General features: G+C 38.7%; 2 protein-coding genes across 10 annotated transcripts in view; one reads left to right on the top strand and one right to left on the bottom strand.

Annotated features, from left to right (window-relative positions):
• STK24 (serine/threonine kinase 24) overlaps positions 1-16374 on the top strand; it is a 56718-nt gene extending 40344 nt beyond the window's left edge. For all 3 annotated transcript variants that reach the window (XM_084524161.1, XM_084524162.1, XM_084524163.1), the window contains 5 exons: positions 394-539; positions 2844-2967; positions 3402-3470; positions 6798-6934; positions 8314-16374. In XM_084524161.1, coding sequence (XP_084380287.1) covers positions 394-539; positions 2844-2967; positions 3402-3470; positions 6798-6934; positions 8314-8350 — 513 coding nt within the window. In that variant the 3' untranslated portion in view covers positions 8351-16374. The remainder of the gene's footprint in view (positions 1-393; positions 540-2843; positions 2968-3401; positions 3471-6797; positions 6935-8313) is intronic.
• The window catches only part of FARP1 (FERM, ARH/RhoGEF and pleckstrin domain protein 1), a 193531-nt gene continuing 191990 nt past the window's right edge, over positions 15478-17018 (bottom strand). For all 7 annotated transcript variants that reach the window (XM_084524108.1, XM_084524103.1, XM_084524105.1 and 4 more), the window contains one exon: positions 15478-16440. In XM_084524108.1, the coding sequence (XP_084380234.1) occupies positions 16359-16440 (82 nt within the window). In that variant the 3' untranslated portion in view covers positions 15478-16358. The remainder of the gene's footprint in view (positions 16441-17018) is intronic.

Here is a 17018-nt window from a genome sequence, read left to right as displayed (position 1 = left end):
TAAGAGCTAGGTTAGCAAAGCGCTATGCAAACTCTTCAGAAAGCTTTGAAGTGGAGGCAACAATCCTAATAACCGTAGGGATGTTGGGGAAACTCTGCTGTGAGTGATAACCCCAGGCTCCACTACATTTGAATGTCAAAGGAAATTAATTTAGTATATTGTTTTGGCACTTCTGTAAAGTTCTATCATAAGTCTCTACCTAAGAAGGAGTGTAATTCAGCTTTCATGGAGTGGAACAGCATATTCACCAGCATCTTAATTTTTATTTGTAGATACTGTATGTCTTTATAAATACTTACTTACATCAAGATTGGTCTGGTTTTCTTACTTTTTTTTTTTTTTTTTACAGTGAGTTACTTTAACACTTTCAAATAAAACTTTTTTTTTTTTTAGAGACCTACTGCAAAGGAACTCTTAAAACACAAATTTATTTTACGAAATGCAAAGAAAACTTCCTACCTGACTGAACTTATTGATAGGCACAAGAGGTGGAAATCTGAACAAAGTCACGATGACTCTAGCTCTGATGACTCAGATACGTAAGTCTGACAAATTTATAAAATATTCTTTGTAAATAAAGAGACAAGTAGTTATTTCTAGCACATATATTCCTATGTTTTGTTATTCATTTACAGCTTTTCACATTAGCAGCCGTGGTAAGCTAATGAAATCTTAATTTCAGTGTTGTGTAAGGGATTTTATGCAAAGAACTTAACCACTGACAATAATTGTCCTGGCCCATTCTTCACTAGCTTCTCTTTTATGTAGGGTCTAAGGTTTTTTCTAGATGTTAGGCTGGCTGTACTCCTGTCCTGTGAGCAAAAGTTAGGCCTCACCCTGCACAACTAGCTAGCAGTGTACATTTGTACTGTGCTGTGTGTGCATGTGGCCCTGTAAGGAGAGTTGTTGTCTCCTTGGTGGCAGGTTGCCCTTCATTTTGGCTACCTGCAGTAAGCAAGCAGAAGCATATCCTTCTGTGTAAGAGAGGGTTAATGGTATAATGCTCCTACGAGAATGGGGATTTGGAACTGAAATGGTTGCTGAATGCTTATGAGACAATTTAGCATAGTATCTCAGCCTGTTTTCCCCTCTACTTCCACAGCAGCCCTCGTATTAGATGTGATAAAAGGGTGAATTGATTTGGCTTGCCGATCCAATGGAGTGCTAACTTCCCAAATAGATGAGCTCACTAGAGCTAATGGAAAGCAGATACGCCTCTTTCCCTGACAGACAGTTCGATGTGACTTCAGGCAGAGATGCTGAAGGATTGTCTTACGCTGATCATATGTTTTTTGGCTTGGTAGGGCACTATAAATACTTTTTATATGGTATCCACAAGATGCTATTCTAATGGGTGGTTTTCTTGCAGATCACTCTTAATTCACAGCTCATAAAGAAATGAGCTTAGAGAAGGAGATCTATTACAGTGTGAAGTGAAATGTAACACTGTGACAGGTTTTTCTCAGCATAAATATTTTTATTCTTTCAAATTCTCAGGAGTTAAAGGAAAAAAAAATAGTTTACTATGACATCCACAAAAAATGTGGCAAAAGATTTATTTATGGCAATATAATATGCTAAATCCATGCTGTGTCCCTAGTTTTTTTAGCTGAATATTTTGAATCAGGAAGAAATTTGTCAGTTCATCCCCAACCTCAATAAACAAGGCATCATAGACTGGTTTGGGTTGGAAGGGACCCTAAAGATCACCCAGTTCCAGCACCCTGCCATGTGCAGGGATGCCACCTACTTGACCAGCTTGCCCAAAGCCCCATCCAGCCTGGCCTTGAGCACCTCCGGGGATGGGGCACCCACAGCTTCTCTGGGCAGCCTGTGCCTCACTACTCTCTGTCCTCTTATCTCCAGGCTGAACATCCCCAGCTCTCTCAGCCTTTCTCCACAGGAGAGGTGCTCCAGCCCTCTGAGTATCTTTGTGGGCCCTCTGCAGGACTGCTCTCAGTGAATTCTCCTCCCATGCAGTGCTCAGGTCTGGGATTGTCCTGACCCAGGTGCAACACCTTGATCTTGGCCTTGTTGAACCTCCTGAGGTTCACGTGGGCCCACTTCTCAAGCTTGCCTAGGTCCCTTTGGATGGATCCCTTCCTTCTACTGTATCAGCTGTACCACTGAGCTTGCTGTCATCTGCACACTTGCTGAGGGTGCACTCAATCTCATCATCTATGTCATTGATAAAGGTATTAAATGGCACCGGTGCCAAGACAGACCCCTGGGGGACACCACTTGTCACCAGCCTCCACCTGGACATAGAGCCGTTGACCACCACTCTCTGGGTGCAGCCACCCAGTCAATTCCTTATCTTGAATAGTACACCCTTCAAATCCATATTTCTCCCATCTGGAGATCAGGATGTCATGTGGGAGTTCTGCAAAGGTATTCTATGCTAGTGTCTTAATCATTTTCCTAGGGGAAAAAACAGTGGATTATTCCTTCTGTTTTTTTTCCCCCAAATTCTGTTCCCTAGTTGAGATACTATGCTAAAGCCAATTTTCAGATAGAAATAATCATCTTGCTGTTAGAAATAATCATCTTGCTTCATGTTGTTTGTTTATGTAACTTGGGAATTTATTTTCAATCTTTTAATGTCTCTATTTCTTCTTGAAGTTAATTTAGCATTTAGTGAAGTATCTTAGTTTTATTTTCTCAAAAAAAAAATCCTTTAATTTCTCGAGAAGATAAGTTGTATTACTTTTCACAGTTGTCTTTATATTCATTGGCTTGCACAATAGAATCCTGATTTTGGTCTTGAATGGAAGTTATATGTGGAAGGAACATGAACAATAATCCTTTTTTTCTTTTTTTTTTTTCTTCTTCTTTCCTCACAGTGAACCAGATGGCCAGGCTTCAGGTGGGAGTGATTCAGGAGAGTGGATCTTTACAATAAGAGAAAAAGACCCCAAGAATCTAGAGAATGGAGCAGCTCAGCCTTTGGAGTTCCAAAGAAATAAGGTGCTCAAAGTTTTGATTGAATTGTAAAAGGAGATAATTGGTGCTTTAATAATTTAGTGGGGTGATTTAGGATTTTTCACAAGTCTATTTTTTTTTATAACTCTGAAAGCATTTAAATTGTAAAAATTTTGTAAATATCAGCATGCATATGATTTGGTGAATGCTTGGTAGGACTTTTTTTTCTTCGTAATTTTGAGTTTGCATATATTTGAGTGCCAGAGCCTTAAACTTCAGTTCAGCCTCTATTCTCCACAGTGCTTTGGAATAAAGCACCGTGGTGCAAGATGATTTACATACTCGTATATACATAGAAACACATTTTTCATGAAGCGTGGCATGTTGGAACTATTTTTTCCTCACTGATTAGAAACAGAATGCAGTGAAGATGTTTCTTTTCAGAAATTAAATTGTTCCAAATTTTGTTTTCTTCTAAGGAAAAGGACATCCCAAAGAGGCCTCTATCCCAATGCCTGTCTACAGTTATATCCCCTTTATTTGCAGAGGTAAGTTACTGCTTCAAAGCTTAAGCAATTCTAGGATTTATATCTCTGAAAAAGAAATGATGAAAGGGTTTCTACAAAGGTTTCTGCATCCCATTTAGAACTTACTATGTTAGTTTTACCTGTAGCCTTTGTTTTCATGTGGGTCAGTGAGGATCTTAGTTTAGCTTCCAACAGTGGTACTTAAACGTTGTAGCAACATCACCCATACTAAAGCAAACTAACAGCTGAAAACAATGAATATGAAAAATTGCAAGGTAAGTAAATATTTGTATTAGAGCATTCATATTTATTTATTTTTTATTTTGACACTGCTTTATCTCTTTATTATTTTATGTATAGTCTTATCTGTTACAAAATTTAAGCCCTTCACTGTGCCAATATTTGGCTGCAGCCCAGCCCAGCAAGAATTTAACTTTCGAATTTCAGATTGAAAACTATAATTTGTTTCCATTCTGAATTTTCTATTGTTTTATATTTGTTTTTCCAAATACTAAGATAAATCAAAATCATATGAAGGGGAAGATATTTATTTATATGTGATCATTTACAAATGTTGATAGAACTCTATCTTAAAAACAAACAAACAAAAAACCCTGCCCTCTCACCCTATCTTTGCAATTAAAGATTTTATTTAAATAATGCTTTCAACCATTGTAACCATTACAGAAATAAAGTTGTTCTAGTGAGAATGTTGTCTTAACTTTGTTATAATGAAAGAAATCATGATTCAGAAGGTTGTTTTGCATGCTGCTCAGGAAGAATACTCCTGACTTTCCCATCTCCCAAATATTTCTCTCATTGCTCCACATCTCCTTTAGGTTTTCTTCCTCCCTCACCCCTATCAAGTGTGATGTGGGTCTTGCATCCGCTCTTTTCCTCAGTCCATCCTCCGTTTTTATCCTTTCTTTATTTTCACTTTCTCTCCACCATGCCCTTTCCTACACGTCTTCTGGAGATCTCTGCTCTGGGTTTTTCCTTCCCGTGGTATTGCTGACTAGTTGCTCTCTTATTCTTTGCCCTTTCTTGCTTGCCATTCCATTTATTGCTGCTTTCTGTCCCCAGAAACATTTTTCACTGTGTTTTGTAAGACTGCTATCTACTTCCATGTCCTCAGTGTATAGAAGCTACAGAAAAGTTCTTCCTCAAACACTGGTTTGTGTAGTGGGAGAAGTCTTAGTCAGGTGTCTGCTGTTGGTTCATGCTTCAGGCTCCCATTTCATGCAGCTACTGGTGGAGAGCCACAACTTTTCCCAAACTGCTCCAGAATTTCACTGCAGGGTTTCCTTCTCCTGAAGGGCATGGCAATTCTCTGCCCTCTGGAAAAAGCAGTGTGCTACATTTCAGGGTTCCATTTATTTAGCGAAGACACAGCTACACCTTCAGGAATTATTGCCAGCTAAATTAATGAGTTACCACAGAACTTCTCCAAAAAGAACAAAACTAGATATTTTTGTTGGCATGGTGTCTTCAAAACTTTTGACATAGAAGACAGTAGATGTAAAAACCAACAGCTGTCTTTAAGTAATCTTACAGGGGAAGGTTGTGCTCAGCATCCTGTTTTTTTAGTTGAACTCTGATACAACTTAATCAGGAGCCGTGGCTGAAGAGGTTTGTTCAACTATTGGGCCCGGCCTCTGGTGCTAGTAGCAGTCTGAAGTTTGAGGCACTTAAGCAAAGCTGTTTTTTAAAAACAAAACAAAACTCCTGGGAATGAATAAAGTTATCATGCATGTCAGTTATCTGTTATCTTCAGCGAGCTGCTGCCGTTGTATGTCAGCTGTTGTACACAGGTGGTGCCCTCATCTTTTCCTGTTGTCCCAGCCATGTGCTTTAAGACCTCCAGACCTGTGTTGTTTTCAGAAGGGAGCCCTAACATCTTCCCTAGAAGCCATCACTAAACGTGGAACCAGAACCATCACTGTTTCCTGTGTTTTCCCTCGCAAGATTCAGGTTCCTCTTAAGTAAGAGCTTTTCCTCAGTGCTGATGGCACCTCCTGAGCTGTAGCTGCTGATGGCTGTTGAAAATCGACTTCAGAAAGTCCTGAAAGGCTACTTTAATGCTTGGGAAGATGTCTCTTCTCCCTGGACACCTCTGAAATACTTCACTGCTACTTTGCTCCCTCTGGAATGTCTTGTGTTAATGCCACACTCCAAAAGATGTCCTGATACACCAGTTCTGCTTTCTGCTGTACTGGGGATTGTGTTTATTCCATGTAACAAAACCCTCTGCTATACTTGACCAGGGCCAAAAGTGTTTGCATGCACAAATTACATCCCAGAAAATGGTGCAGCCTTTCCGTGTGTTGACACCAAGCTTTCTTCATTACTGGTGTGCACGTGTAATTTTTTTTTTTTAATGCAGACCAGCGATAGCTCCAGCATTCACAGGAATCTCTTAAACCCATTGAAGAGTTTCTAGAGAAATTGTTCCACTGTTCTTCAGTTCTGTATAAACAACTCAGATGCCCTTTGATCCAAAGCACTTATATGCACAGCCTGTTGGAGTATTTTTTTTTTTTTTACCATTTTTTTTTTCCCTTCTAAGGAATAATGTTGATTTAAGGGGATGCTGCAAAGCACCTCTTGACAACTGCTGTAGTGATAAATGTGGAGAGACACTTGTAAGTGCAGACATCCAGCCTGTTGGGGAAAGCCCGTCCCTGAAAGATGACCATGCCTTCTTTCACCTTTACTGCTAGTAAAATGACACCTTCTTCTAAGGAAGCCCAGACCCTGATAAGATTTTTGAAAGCTCTTTAGGGATTTCCAAGAAATTACTTCACCAGTCGTGCTCTGCACGTTATACCAACTCCTGCATAAGCTGAGCACTGAGACCTTCCCTCTCAAACCCCCAGTTCCTGTCTGATTGTGGGATCTTTTGTTTCAGGGCGAAGATGAGAGCACTCAGGATTTTCTGTTGCACATGTTGACAGTGAAAGCATTTTCTAACAGAGCTCACACAAATGCGCTCTCGGTGTCTACGTGAAACCCATAGCTGTATAAGATGTATACAAAAGTGCATTTGTGAGCAACTCATCTTGACACCAAGCAGCTCCAGCCAAACAGTGCATGTTTCGTGGGGTGGTGTCATGAATTTTGAATGAAAAGGATATATGAATGATTGAAATCTTGTGAGGATGAATGACACCCAAATAACTACTGGACAGATTAACTTCAGGAAGGTCTTCAGGATGTGAGGGTGTATAATGAAAGCAATCTTGACACTGTGAACACTAGCAGTCACTTTCTAGCAAGATTTTGCATTATGTTGTTTATGGAAATACTATGAATGTATTATTAATGTGTCACTTCCTTTTTTTCTTTCAGTTGAAAGAGAAAAGTGAAGTGTGTGGTGGTAACACAGATTCCATAGAAGAACTGCGAAAGGCGATTTATTTAGCTGAAGAGGCTTCTCCAGGCATTGCAGATAACATGGTGTCACACCTTGTGCAGAGGCTTCAGAGGTAATGAAATAATTCACTAAAGATTACAGAAAACGGCAGATGTTACCCTACAAGCATGTGACTAGTGCTAAATGGAAAGAGTGGATTTCTTTTTTTTTAATAAAGGAAAACACACTTTTGTGCTTACAGTTGTTTCCTTTGTCAAAACAAAAACCCAAAGCAAAGCGAAAAAACAAACAACCCAACTTCAGCTGAAAATGATCTTGTGGAGATAGGCTTTCACTGGGCACTTCATTTGTGGATGCCAGAGATAATTTTACTTGTACTTGTCATGACAGCAACAGTTACTGTTTTTGTCTTAGGAGATACCTGCTTTGCTTTTTTTTTTTTTTTTTTTTTTTTGATTTTGTCATGGCTCTGCTTCTTTGGCCTTTTTGCTGTTTTTCTCAGCCATAATACCTTATTGCAACAGTCAGAGCAGACACTCCCTTTTCTTTGAAGGAGTGAAAGAAACATTCATGAGGAATGTCTGTTTATGGGTCATGTGTGGGTGAAGTTTCTCTTACCCTAGGGATGGTAGTATTGAGCTAGTACATCAACATGCTAGCACTCCTTCCATAAAGGAATGAATGGCAGGATTCACCTTAAAAATGAATTTGAAGTGTTCCACAGCCTGACGAGTATTTTTGGAACTAGTCAGCTTCTTAAAAGACAGTTTCTTCTTATTTGAAAGCTGCAAAACATATGCAGTGTTGCATCATTTAATCATTTATTGTATCCACTTGCAATGGGCAAAATCCTCTCTCCATTTCATAGTGAATTAGTGAAAAATGACTCTTCAACAATGTGTTTCTATTGATATACTCACTCCTCCTATGATTGGTTAGACCTGTACTTCCCAAGTTCAGCTAAATGCGTTTGTTGGGACTCTCAGAAGATCTGCCCAATGAATTGAATCCATTTACCTTCCCCATTCAGTTCTGATCTTTTATATTCCATAAAGTTGATTGGAAGTTTAATATGATTAAAACGCTTGTTTTTCTTCAGATGGTTTAAGTATCTGGTTAGATTAAGAAATACGAGCTTTCTGCCCCAGTGATATTTCGGAACAATTAGGAATGAGTAGGGAAGTTGGAATCACTAAATTTTGCCCATAGCCTACAGAATTTTTGCATCATTGTATACTTCTTGATAACACACTTGAACACAGGTTGTTTTTCCTGCTAGAAGAGCAATAATGTTGTAATTAAGCATATTTTATGTGTTACTCAGATCTATGGGTTTTTTCCTTAAAGTTTGACAGTACTGGTGGATGTCATTTTGGAAGGAAAAAGGCTGGGACTTCAACAGCATGTAACAGGATAGTAACTTGTAGTTGCTGCTTGTTATATCATGCTGCTTTGAAAGTCAGGACAATAATGATTTCTTTTCCTCTTCAGATACTCACTAGCTGGAGGAAGTACTTCATCCTACTGAAGTACTCTTTCTGACTTTTCTAAGACAACGGAGATCCAATGGTGTCTGCAGTGAAGAAGCGCGTCCTGAAGTCGTTCGCCCCTCAGTCACCAGAATGTCCTTTGGCGGAAGGATGTTCCTAAACGTGCAAGAGTGAAAATGAAGTCTCTCAGATGGAGGCAGTCTTTTTCAGCTCCTTAAAGCTATAGTTTTTTTTAATGACAATGCACATATTCCAGGGAGGTGTCTTTTTGTAAAATTTGCAATGTATATTTAGGTTTGTGATAGAGAAATTGAAGATATTGAGAAACCTCAGGTATCTTGCTTTAAGAATTCCACTGGGAGACGGCGTGTGTTTGTTGGAGTTGTGTACAGATATGTATATAATGTCTTTTTTTTAAATGAGAGCCTTTCAACGTGCATAAGGAATCACTGTGTACAAAATGGTAAAGTGCTTCTGTAGATAATGTTAGTGGGGTAAATATTTGACAGGCCATAACTGAGTATTGCCTTGCCTTTATTACATGTAAATCTTGAATTACGTGATAAGTGAGTCTTGGATTGATTTTTTTTGTATGTGAAGGATTTGCCATTGAAAGATAGTTAATCCTGTACAATGGAACCTTCTATTCGTACCTCAGCAAAGACACAGTTTTATTCTGTTTCTCCAGTACTTCTTCCTTTTTATCTATATTCAGAGTGTGACTTTCTGATTATGGTACTACTTCTGGTTGTTTTAAATTGAATACACCTTGTCTCTCAAAGCTTTAAATTTAAATTATTGTTTTGTTTTGTTTTTTTTTTTTTCTTTTTCTTCCTATAGAATGAGCTCTTTCATGTCTTCAGTTTTAAATGGTGCCAATGCAAATTCTGAACCATATGTATTGTTCAATTTTAGTAATAGATACTTGTGAAGCTTGTAGTGAAAATTCAGATAAAATCTCTTTTCCACCTAAACACACTCGAATGCTCACACAAATAAATTTTTTTTTTTTGCATTTATTCTGAAAACTCATTAAGATGTTGGCTCTAAGACAGTGGCAAATGTTTCTTCATTACGCCTATTTTTGTCATTAAAATTAATGTCTTGCAGCATAAGAGAAAAATGATCCATGTATTCAGTGTTTCGTCTTGCTGCCTAAATCTGTGCATCCTTTTACTGAAAGTGATAGAAATCAGACAGAAGGACTGCAAAACTGAGCCAAGAGTGGTGTATGCTATGTCCTATTACTAACCCTAGAGAAAAAATAAAAGAAAAAAAGAAATTTTTTGAATTCTAAAATTCCAGGTATTCCTGTGACAGCTCCTGGATAGCTGACTTAAGCTTTTAAATTTCCTTGGAAATAGTAATATTATTCACAGGGCTGATTAGGTGGCTTTTTTTCCCCCCACAATATTACTTTAAGGTTTACCTTAGCATGGTTCATCCAGGCTATGTGCAGGCGCTTATTCTTCTGGTACCTAAGAGACCATTTTTTCATTTAATGGAAATAAAATGATGATTTTAGGTTTTAGACAGTGAGGTACCTCATTTGTTTCAGTGTGTTTTTTTAAAAATAAAGACACAAGATTTTGAGCAAAGGATTAAAATAAGCATAGGCATATCTACCTGGCTTCGTATAAGAAGACTCTGTCTCTAATCATTCTGGATCTGATGAGGTTGTCGTGCAGGACTTCACAGCACCATGCTAGCCATTATTATATGAATATTTGTAGCCTTAATTATTAAGTAATTTAACAGTGTTAAAGACGCTGTTATGCTAACAGAGCTGTGAAACTCTGAGCAAGCTAAAAAAAAAAATAGTTCACAGAAATGGGTATCTCATTCCTGTAGCCATATTCTTAGACACAACACATTTGCCAGCGTGGTTTTTCGTTATGGTTAAGCGAATTTAAGATAAATTGAACAATGCATACATTTGAGCAGTGTTTTGTAACTCCTCTTTGATCGGTATCGTTAAACATGTTTTCTGTGCTCTTAAACTTGAAGGCTAGGCTTACCCTCCAGGAAATGAAGTCAGCTCTGTTGTGAGACGTGCAGCTGAGTACCGTGCAGTGGGAAATTCACCTTTTGACATCTCTGTGTCAGAACATTCAGCCATCTGATAAATACGTGCTGCTATAGCATGTGGAAAGAAATTGATGCGTTTGCATTCAAAACAGAAATAGAAAAATGGAAGCTGTCAGCGTAGGCACTTGAAATTAAAGTTAGCTTCCTTGGAGTTGCGTAGACCTCAGAGATTCAGCAGAGATGTTAAATGTATGGTGGTAGCTGGAATCTCAAGAATTTCTCGATCAGGAAATTGCATGAAGTCCTAAGGTACGTCATTTTTGACCAATCGTTTAAAAAGTAATGAATACATATATTTTTAAGTTACATATTTTGTTGCATTCCGGGATTGTGTGTTGAGGAAATACTTCTCTGTTTGAGTAGGTGGTGACAGAATTTGCTTGGTGGTTGTATCCTTTGGTTTGGGAGCTTGAAATAAGTAAGACACACAGCAAGGCTGAATAGCCAAAAGGCTGGGACATTCACAAAAAGACAAGACCTTGTTTATGGTAGAGATGTGTATTTTTATATGTAATATATAGATTATTTAAATATAGACTATCTTAAAGTGAGATTCACTGACAAAAAGTGTGCTGTATCTTGAATGTAAAATTACAATCATTTGCTATTGGAAAGTATTGATGCTTTACAAATGAGAACTGTATCGGTAACAGAAGAAGAGCTTCGTTTGAAAGAAGCGTGGCCTCGGTTTCTGACAGAAAAATAAGGGTATTGATATTTTTGAGAGGTTGTCTCATGCTGAAAACATTTGTTATAAAGTTGCGCCGACTTTTTTATTTTTAATTTTTGCAGGCGATGCATCTTCATTCAGTCTTGACTGTACTAAGCAACAGGTTAGCCCTATTTATGCAAACAGCAAAACCAGTAGAACTGCTTACTTGTCAGGGATTTCAAGGTTTAAGCGTTCAATAAACTCACTTTCTGTTTAAAGAGAAAATAAACCCAGTCATTTGCACTGAAGGCTTGCTTTTTGTAACGATCAGATGTGTAATCTATTTTTTTAACTTAATTTCCCTCGCAGTTGCACTTTGTAGTTGGTCACCGGTTTACTAAAGCACGAAGACGTGATCAGTGTAGTAGAGGATGCTTTCGGTAGATGACAGAGCAGTGCTTTCCTGAAGTGCCATGGCTTCCTTGCCGCTCCAAATGTTTTGCATATGTGGGTAAGGCCGGCTGACCCCATGGCTCTGGGGTGGTTTAACTGGGGTGTTCGCTTTCTCTGTAGGCAAAGGTTAAGGTAAGGGTATGCACTTGGCTGCAAAGAAGCCGGCGTCTTCTGAGTTCACCTCCTGGCCTGTCCACCCCAACTCCTTCATCTGCCTGTGCTTTTAATGTACGTGTGAAACGTCTGGCTTAGCTCTTACTCCTTACCGTGGCGTTAGGTGTTGTTTTTTTTTTTTTTTAAAGATAACGATACCAATTTGTAAAGGTTTCACATTTTCCTTACTTTTAAGGAAACATTTTTTGCCTTCAGAACTATCACCGTTGGGAGATCATCAGAAGTGTTAATAAGCACAGGTATAATGCAAGGATGAGTACAATCACAATTATTTTTGTAAGTTGCTGGGGAGGAGCTTGAAGTATAGCACAAATCTGCAAGCTTGCTCTTTTTAACTATGTTTTGCAGATGTGCTAGTAATTGCACTGAGCGTATGCAGTAGACAACTCGTATGTAATGGTTTTCTGCCTTCTTTCTAAGCATGATTACAGAGGACAATTACAGTGTATATCTTGTTTTCTGTAACGTTGCTGCCTGTTTATAACCATGTACTTAACTTTTACTTTTGTCACTCGACACCAACGTAATAAAGCTCCTTGTAAACTACATGACCTAGAAATAAAGAAGGAAACGTTTAATGAAATCTCGCCATCTGAGTGGTCAGTTAAGATGAGATTCCGGGGTCCCTTCCCCGAAGGGGATGCTCCTGTGGGTTTCTAGGTCAGTTATTGTCCACGTGTCAGTACTGGTAAGCAGGAAGTTTGTAAATCAGCATTCAGTTTTCAATTGTAAGGATCTCAGAATTTGTACAAGAGAACTCTTGTTTCAGCTGGAACAACAATTTCTGAGCAAGACTTGAATATATTTGGGGGAATTCAGTAAGTTTAACTCTCACAGATGGCCTACCCATGTGGGAAGTTCACTTCTCTTCTCGATAAAGTTATTTTTTTTCTTTAATACACACATGCAAGTGATTGATAGTGTAATGTTTTGGTTTAATGTATGCGGTTTTCTATGACAGTTTGTCCTTGAGTATGGCAACGTGCCAATTCACAAATGGCAGTGATTGAAAACCTGCTTTTTATGTGGCATCCTAACAGCCCCGTGAAACTGATGAAGTGCTTGCATCACGTTGCATTACCTTAACCCCCAGTAGTGCATCTTTAATCACCCACATCACTGAATAACAATCTTTCTAACATTTGCACTCCTATAGTGCTATTCCATGACTATTTTCTGCTATTAAAAAAATGTGCGAGGGCCAAACTGCCCTTTTTTTTTTTTTTTCTCCCTCTATCAATTTTTTCTTGATAGGGAAGACCACATAATTAGTCCTGCATGGAAAGGAAAAAGGGTCAAAATTAGGCTTTTTGGGTTCTGCTTGTTTCTCTGTTTTAGACAGAACTTTGGGATGTTGCCCCGGTTTTGTTTCTAAAATGAGTGCTTCCTTGTGAGAGCTTCTCCCAGTCAGAGACTTTACCGTGATGTCTGCAATCCCAATGCCTGTCTCTGCCTGCTAGCTTGTCTTTCAGTCTCTTTATTACATTTTGACTGATTTTAGCTCAATTTGAGAACACGGATTGCGGTCTTAACAGTAATTAAGTAATTAATTAAAATTTTGTGAAAATAAGTAGGTCTGAGTGTCTCAGTGTGACTCATGTCTTAATGAAACAAACCACAGAGATGCTTAACCCCGTGGGGAAAAAAATCCACAGGAGTGCAGGCTTTGTGGATCCCACCGAGTCTGACAGTGAAGTTTGTGTTTCATTTTCATGCGTTCATTATTCGAAGCCAGGAGTTGATTATTCAAGGCAAATACTAACAAGTAACAAGCAGAGTGAGTCTCTTGGAGTGAACACTTTGAGTTTTTTCCACCCCAAGAGGATGGCATGGCTGGTTATGGGATGCTGACCTAGCATGAAGCTGGGAACCTGACGCCTCTCCAAGCTTTGCTGAGTGGATGGCAGCGCTACGACGTCGGTCAGGGCTAGCAGTAAGTGGTCGGCTGTCACAGCTTTCTGGTAAGCCATGGATTTATCTATTCACACACATGAGAGTGGCCAGACTGTCACTTTTATTCTCTTACCATTATTTCAGTTTTGGGGTAACCTTAGGAATAAAGAACTGGAGAAATGCTGACAAAGGTACTATTTAAATAGCAAAAGTTTGACTGGCTCCATTAAAAAAATAAAATAAAAAGGAAAAAATAAAAGAATCATACTATTAAAGGGAAAAAAAATTGCCTTAGATGTTATAGAAAAAATATTTTCCAGGCTTTCTTTGCATGAAAATGAATGGTAACTAGAAAAGCTGTTATCTGATTTCCTTCTTTTGAGAGCTCAGCAAAAACTGGCATTGATGACGAGTGTATCCCACAAGCCCCAGTGATCTAAAATAAAATTCAATTTTAGCTGAACTAAGGGCATGACCCTCCATATAATTTCCATTTTTTCAAAAAAGGGTGTTAGCACTGTTAGAGATAACAATTGTAAAGGACAGATGAAGGGACCCAGCAGTCATTTGTATTTGAAATTCTAGTGGTGTAGACCACAGGCTTTTGCAATAGATGAAATATGTAGGTATCCTCTATTTCTTCCTCAAGTTCATTCCAGAAAAAAGCTGTCCTATATGTTAAAAAAAAAAAAAAGTAATGTATATTCAGTAGCCTGCAGTTGTCCTATTTATTTTGCCTCCCCTAAAAAAGAAAACAAGAATACACCAGAGGTGCTTAGCGTGGCTTGTTATAAAAGACCTGAGCTAGGTCCAACTGCCTGACCAAAAGGTAAAGCTTTCTCTCTAAGGGGAAATATCTACGGAAAAGAGCAACTGCAACCAGTTACCTGCCCAAGGGTTTGTACATTTATACATAGCTGAAGAAAATACGCTGTAATTTTTATTTTCCTTTGTCAGGGTGGCTCAGGTTTGGCCAGGGGGACTTCTACTTGTCGTAAGGAATTAGGAACCTGGCCTACTCCTTGAGATTTTACGTATGCACATTAAAATACATGCATGGATGTGTGTGTGTGTGTGTGTGCTGTATAAAGCACAGTCCTGAGTAAATTTTTGTGACCAACATCCTGCTGCTCACCAGGAGCTCTAATTTCACTGAGGTTTTCTTTGGGGAGGGGCAGAATAAAGAAGGCTTTATTTACTGTCTTCAAGCAGCAGTATGTGTGCTAGTACTGTGAGGTATTTTATTCCCTTTCGTTGTGAGCAAAGCCGTAAGCCACTTCATACAACGCAGATATTTAAGCAATTAACAGAGTGAATAGTGAGAAGAAGACAAGCTGGGGGCTGAATTGTCCCAGCTTCATTTCTCATAGTTATATTCTGTTATGTATATATTCAGCTATATTTTGCCCCCCCTGTCTAGCACTGCTTGCTCAAAGGCCCTTAGTGAGGAGAGGTGTTTCCAGCACGTTGAACTTCTGTGAATGCAAGTTCATGCCAGCCTCCTGATGAAGCGTTTCTTAAAGCGTTACGAAAAGCATCTACTCACAGCAGACTTTGTGATGATGCCCTTCCGAGTGGGCTGACAGCAATCAAAAAATGATAGTGGATGCCATGACAGCCAGCTGCACAAAATGGGCATTTCTGCTGCAGATTGGGCCCGTCCCTCTGCATACTGGGCACCAGGAGGGACAGAGCGGCTGAGGATCCAACAGCAAAACCAGGCATCACACCAGGATGTGCAGCAGGCATGGCGAAGGCTTGGGGGGTTCAGTAGCACACCCGGCTTACAGTGCTTTAGTCCCAGCTAGTTACCAAAATGCTCCACAAATTAATTACAAAGAGCTGTGGTTCTTGTAGCATACAGGGTTTTTTGGTTTTGTTTTCAAGTCTGTAAAACAAACAGCAGAATGTCACCACAGCCTTTAATTTCTTCTTGTACATACCATTCACAGTACATTAACAGCCCAAATAATATTGCACTGGATTATTTTTAAACTTTTTTTTTTTTTTTCCATCTTGCAAGTAGTACTCACTTTTCAAAGCCAACAGATGAACAATTTGGTCAACTTGCACCAAGAAAAATGGTTAGGTAGGAATCCTATAGTTTATTTATACCACATGGAGCTGTAACCCCAAAGGGAAATGAGAGTGAGCTGTAAACTCTTTCCTTGTTAAAGATAGAAAATTAGTAATTCCTTGTTGATTAAATGTAGAAAGACTGGAGAAAAAAAAAATACAACAACATGAAATCTGAAAATTACCTCATTCCTGTTAGACTGCTTACTGTATATATAATTATAGTCTATACTGTGAAAGTCCACCTACATTTAAAAATTCAGCAGTCTACAGATTAACATGGTAAAAAAAAAATAATATATTTTTATGTAAAGAAAAGAAATAGTGTTTGCCTCACAGGAGAAAGTTTTCAGATTGTGAAGTCATTTTTTTTTTTTTAGGTGCAATCTCTGAGGCAATAAAATGTCTTTTGGCATTTGGCACTCTAATAAGGACAATATTTTAATACTGGCACAAGCTAAAAACAGCACAGAATGACAAAATACAAGACATGAAACGAACCGCAGCCACTGGGAGGATGGTAAGCTATTTTCAACATACGGAAATCACAGTTCTGCTGAGGAACCGTGAGCTTCTGCAAAACCATACTTTTTGTGTTTTTTTTCTTTTAACAAACATAAGTTTTACTAAACTTGGAGGGAGAAATGTTTCAAACGTCCTCTAGAAAATCAGCAGCTGCTGGACAATCGACACGGCGGTTTGTTTAGCCGTCAATAGGCGTGAGGCTCTTTGTGACTCAGAGCTCGAGTGCGGGAGGCAGAGCTGGTGGCACTTCGGATCACTTCCATCCATCTGTCAAGGGGCACGAAGAGACAAAAGCAAAATCATGGTAAATTCCTAAGGAGAGATTTCTTGAAAGGTTTTTCTCTGTGTAGTCATTGCCTGTGCTATTAGTCGTACAAAACCTTTATTTGTAGTGTCTCTGGAAAACATCGTTGTACTTACTACTTTGCTCCCTATCCAAAGTCAAGAGGCTACAGATCCAAATGACTGCCAAATGCATATATGAAAGGAGGTTTAGAGAGGATGAATGGGGGAGAGGGGCCCCAAAATACACTAACTTAATAGTTTAACTTGTTCTACAAGTGCAAAATTTCTTTTTTTTCCCCCTCTGGATCATCCAAGTGATGAGCAGTTGAAAACAACTGCTTGATTCTGATGCGAAAAAAATGTGATTTAGCTGCAGTTACTGCTCCTTCCAGAGCTGAGAAAGGGCTTTTGTGTTTTTTCCAATTCTACTAATTTATTTAATTACCTCTTCCCCACAATTTGCCTTATTTAAAGTTTTAGACTGACATGGCTAAAACTTAATTATGGGTTTCTTGACTATGAGAGGACATTAAGATCTTTGTTATGTTAATGCTTCATAC

This window comes from Aythya ferina (genome assembly GCF_964211825.1).
Source record: "Aythya ferina genome assembly, chromosome: 1".
Lineage (NCBI taxonomy): Eukaryota > Metazoa > Chordata > Aves > Anseriformes > Anatidae > Aythya > Aythya ferina.
Note: the sequence above shows the minus strand (reverse complement) of the source record. Positions and strands in the feature narration are given on the sequence as shown.